This window comes from Echinops telfairi, unplaced genomic scaffold, assembly GCF_000313985.2.
Source record: "Echinops telfairi isolate 266 unplaced genomic scaffold, ASM31398v2 ScPeMD7_23;HRSCAF=83, whole genome shotgun sequence".
Taxonomy (NCBI): Eukaryota; Metazoa; Chordata; class Mammalia; order Afrosoricida; family Tenrecidae; genus Echinops; species Echinops telfairi.
In genome coordinates this window covers 4,233,978-4,236,859 of record NW_022103920.1, presented here as the reverse complement: position 1 = coordinate 4,236,859, position 2,882 = coordinate 4,233,978, and the positions used below count along the sequence as shown (strand labels likewise).

Here is a 2,882-nt window from a genome sequence, read left to right as displayed (position 1 = left end):
AAGCCCGCGGGGCTGGTGGGGCCCAGACTCTCCCCTCGGGCCGCACACTCAGAGGTGTAACGGGCGCTCAGCGCTTCGGGTGCCCTCGGCTGACCCGGCGCCCGGCTTCCCGTGCCAGGCTGCGCAGACCCACGAAAGTTGGGTGGGGGCTGGGCTGTGGCTGTGGAGGAGGGGCCTTTGTGGCAGCCAGAGGAGTCCCCACTGACGACCCCCTCTCTCCCTCCCACCAGACTTTCCCTTACCGCCTCCTCCACCCCTGGGGGACTGTGATGACTCAGAGGAGGGCGCCCTTGGAGGCCCCTTCCCGCCGCCCCCTCCCCCCATCGATGAGCTTTTCCCCTCTGCGCCCCCCGACGATGACATCTTCCCGGCCCCACCCCCCCCATTGGAGGATGAGGGAGGGACTGAGGCGACCCCAGCGTTGCCTGTTCAGGTAGGGGGCTGGGGCCGCTGGGGGCTGGGGGCTGGGGAGGAGTGACTGGCTGGCTGGGAGGGGGTGCAGGGCTTTAGTTCAGACGCTGACCTCAGCCCAGGGAGAAGGTGAGCAGCATTGACCTGGAGATGGACTCGCTCTCCTCCTTGCTGGACGACATGACCAAGAATGACCCCTTCAAGGCCAGGGTGAGGCGTCTGGGAGGAGCTGGGGGGGGTGTCCCTGACTGCCCCTTGTCCAGCTCCAACCCCACTCTCCCCTCTGTCTTCCCTGCAGGTGGCCTCTGGATACGTACCCCCACCCGTCACCACATCACCATTCATCCCCAAAGCCAGCCCTAGACCTGCAACTGGGGGCGTAGCACCCCTGCCTCCGTGGAAGACCCCACCTGGTTCCCAAGCCCCAGCCCCCGTCCCGGCCCCTTCCCCTCCCCAGAGCCAGACACAGGTCTCTATCCCCTCCCAGGCCTGGCCCAAGGTCCAGGTCCAGGTTCAGCCCCAGCCTGTGCCCCCAACCCATATCCAGCCCCGAGGTCCCCCAGCCCCTCCCAAGTTTTCTCCAGCGGCCCCCAAGTTCCCTGTGACCCCCAAGTTCAGCCCTGGAACCCCAGGTGGACTGTCGTCCCAGGCCAGTCAGAAGCTGGGGCCCCCTGAAGCACCCTCTCCTGTGGGTGCAGGCTCCCCCCAGCCCCCTAGTGTCACCTTCGCACAGCATAGGGAGAAGCCCCGTGTCCAGGAAAAGCAGCCCCCAGTGCCCCCACAGCCGGCTCCAAATCAGGTGAGGGGGGCCCAGCTGACGTCGGGGGTTGGCAGTGGAGGTCGAGTGGCATTGGGGTGGTGGGTGGGGATGGCTAGAAGAGGAAGGCTCTCTAGAGGAAGGGTCTGCCAAGGTCTGGTTTGGGTGAGGTCCTCCTGGGCTAGGGGACAGGTCACCGCTCCTGCCTGGTCCTTCCCCTTCTCCTGCGTTTGCTCTCCCACCCTCAGCCATCTGGGAATTGTGCCTGGGTGGCACAGCCAGCTTCATACTGCTGAGCTCCTGTGCCAGGCCTGCAGGACAATGAGAGACCCTGGGCCTCCGAGGGTGGGCACTGGGGGTTCTGGGGACTGCATCCATCTGGGCGACCCTAGGTGAGCGAGTCAGGGGACACGGAGTCTGCAGTTAGTTAGCTTTGATTCGGAGTGCACGAGCTCCTCAGACAGGTCTGCACTGGGCAGAAGTGGTGACTCCAGGAGAGCCTGCTGCCAGTGCCCAGGGTCTGGCCGGCAGTAAGGTCATGCCCCCACCGACCAGGTGATTGTTAAGTCGGTGTGAACAGAGCCACGGCAGAGGGAGGCCAGCTGCCTGGGAGCACTGGTCTGTGGGGCTGCAGGCTGGGTGAGGCTTGTGGATGGAGCTGGTATGCCTTCCAGGGTGGGGCCAGAGGGAGTTCATGAGTGCCTCCCCAGGGCAGGGGCACACCGGGTGGTTGGAGAAGCGGGCAGGCTCAGTGGGGACGAACAGCCCTGGAGGAGGGGACACGGAGGGCTGTGAGGCCTTGGAGGCGGTATGGTTTTTCTGGTCATTGGGGGAACTGAAAGCAGGCTTCCAGAGGCTTTGGGGAGTGTCCCCTGCAGAGGAGTGGGTCCACCCAGGCCAGCCACAGTGACCCTGGCCTGTGGACAATGGGCTCCTGGTGGTGACTGTACAGAGGAAGGCGCTCGCCCCAGTTGCTGGGCTGATAAGCAGTGGAGGCGGAGGAGGCTGGGCAGGCGTGCAGGCCCTGAGCCAGATTAGGGAAGTCCAGAAGGGGAAATGAGCTGGAGGGGGCCTGCTGGGAACGTGTTGAGCAAGAGTTGAGCAAGAAGTTCTTCCAGTGATGGAGGGTGGGTTTCTGGCTGGAATTGAACAGGTTGTCCTGGGCTGCCATGTTCTGTGGGGGGGCATTCGGGGACTGCGATGTAGGGAGGGGAGCTGAGCGCGGCGCCGGGCGGCCGGGACCCCGAGCTAGCGCGCTGCCCTCGGCGGCATGGCTGCCCCGCGCCCACCGCCCGCCGTCGCCGTCTCGGCGCCATCCTTCTACGCGCCGCAGAAGAAGTTCGCCCCGGTGGTGGCCCCCAAGCCCAAAGTGAACCCCTTCCGGCCCGGGGACTGCGAGCCCTCCGCGGCGGCCGGGGCGCAGCGCGCACAGATGGGCCGGGTGGGCGAGGCGCCCCCTCCGCCGCCCGAAGGTACGAGTGCCAGGGGAGGGGCGCGGGGGTCGGCGCGGCGCGGGAGATGCACAGGGCGCGAGAGGAGGTGGGGAGCTGGAGGAGAATCAGGAGGATGGGGGCCACTGGAGGGCCAGGTGGGGGCAGTGCCGGGGTGCAGGGACCTGGGGAAGCCCCGGGGCATATTGGAGGGGCACCAGTGGCTCTGGGCGGACGATGGTGAGTGGGGGAACCCTTGGAGGGCCTTGGGGTGAGGGGGCGTC

General features: G+C 66.8%; 1 protein-coding gene across 1 annotated transcript in view; it reads left to right on the top strand.

The window, feature by feature from the left end:
- Positions 1-2,882, top strand: part of ZYX (zyxin) — a gene marked incomplete at its 3' end in the record, with an annotated part of 38,387 nt that overhangs the window by 33,409 nt on the left and 2,096 nt on the right. The window contains exons 2-5 of the mRNA XM_045288905.1: positions 53-137; positions 231-433; positions 529-621; positions 710-1,210. Coding sequence (XP_045144840.1) covers positions 53-137; positions 231-433; positions 529-621; positions 710-1,210 — 882 coding nt within the window. The remainder of the gene's footprint in view (positions 1-52; positions 138-230; positions 434-528; positions 622-709; positions 1,211-2,882) is intronic.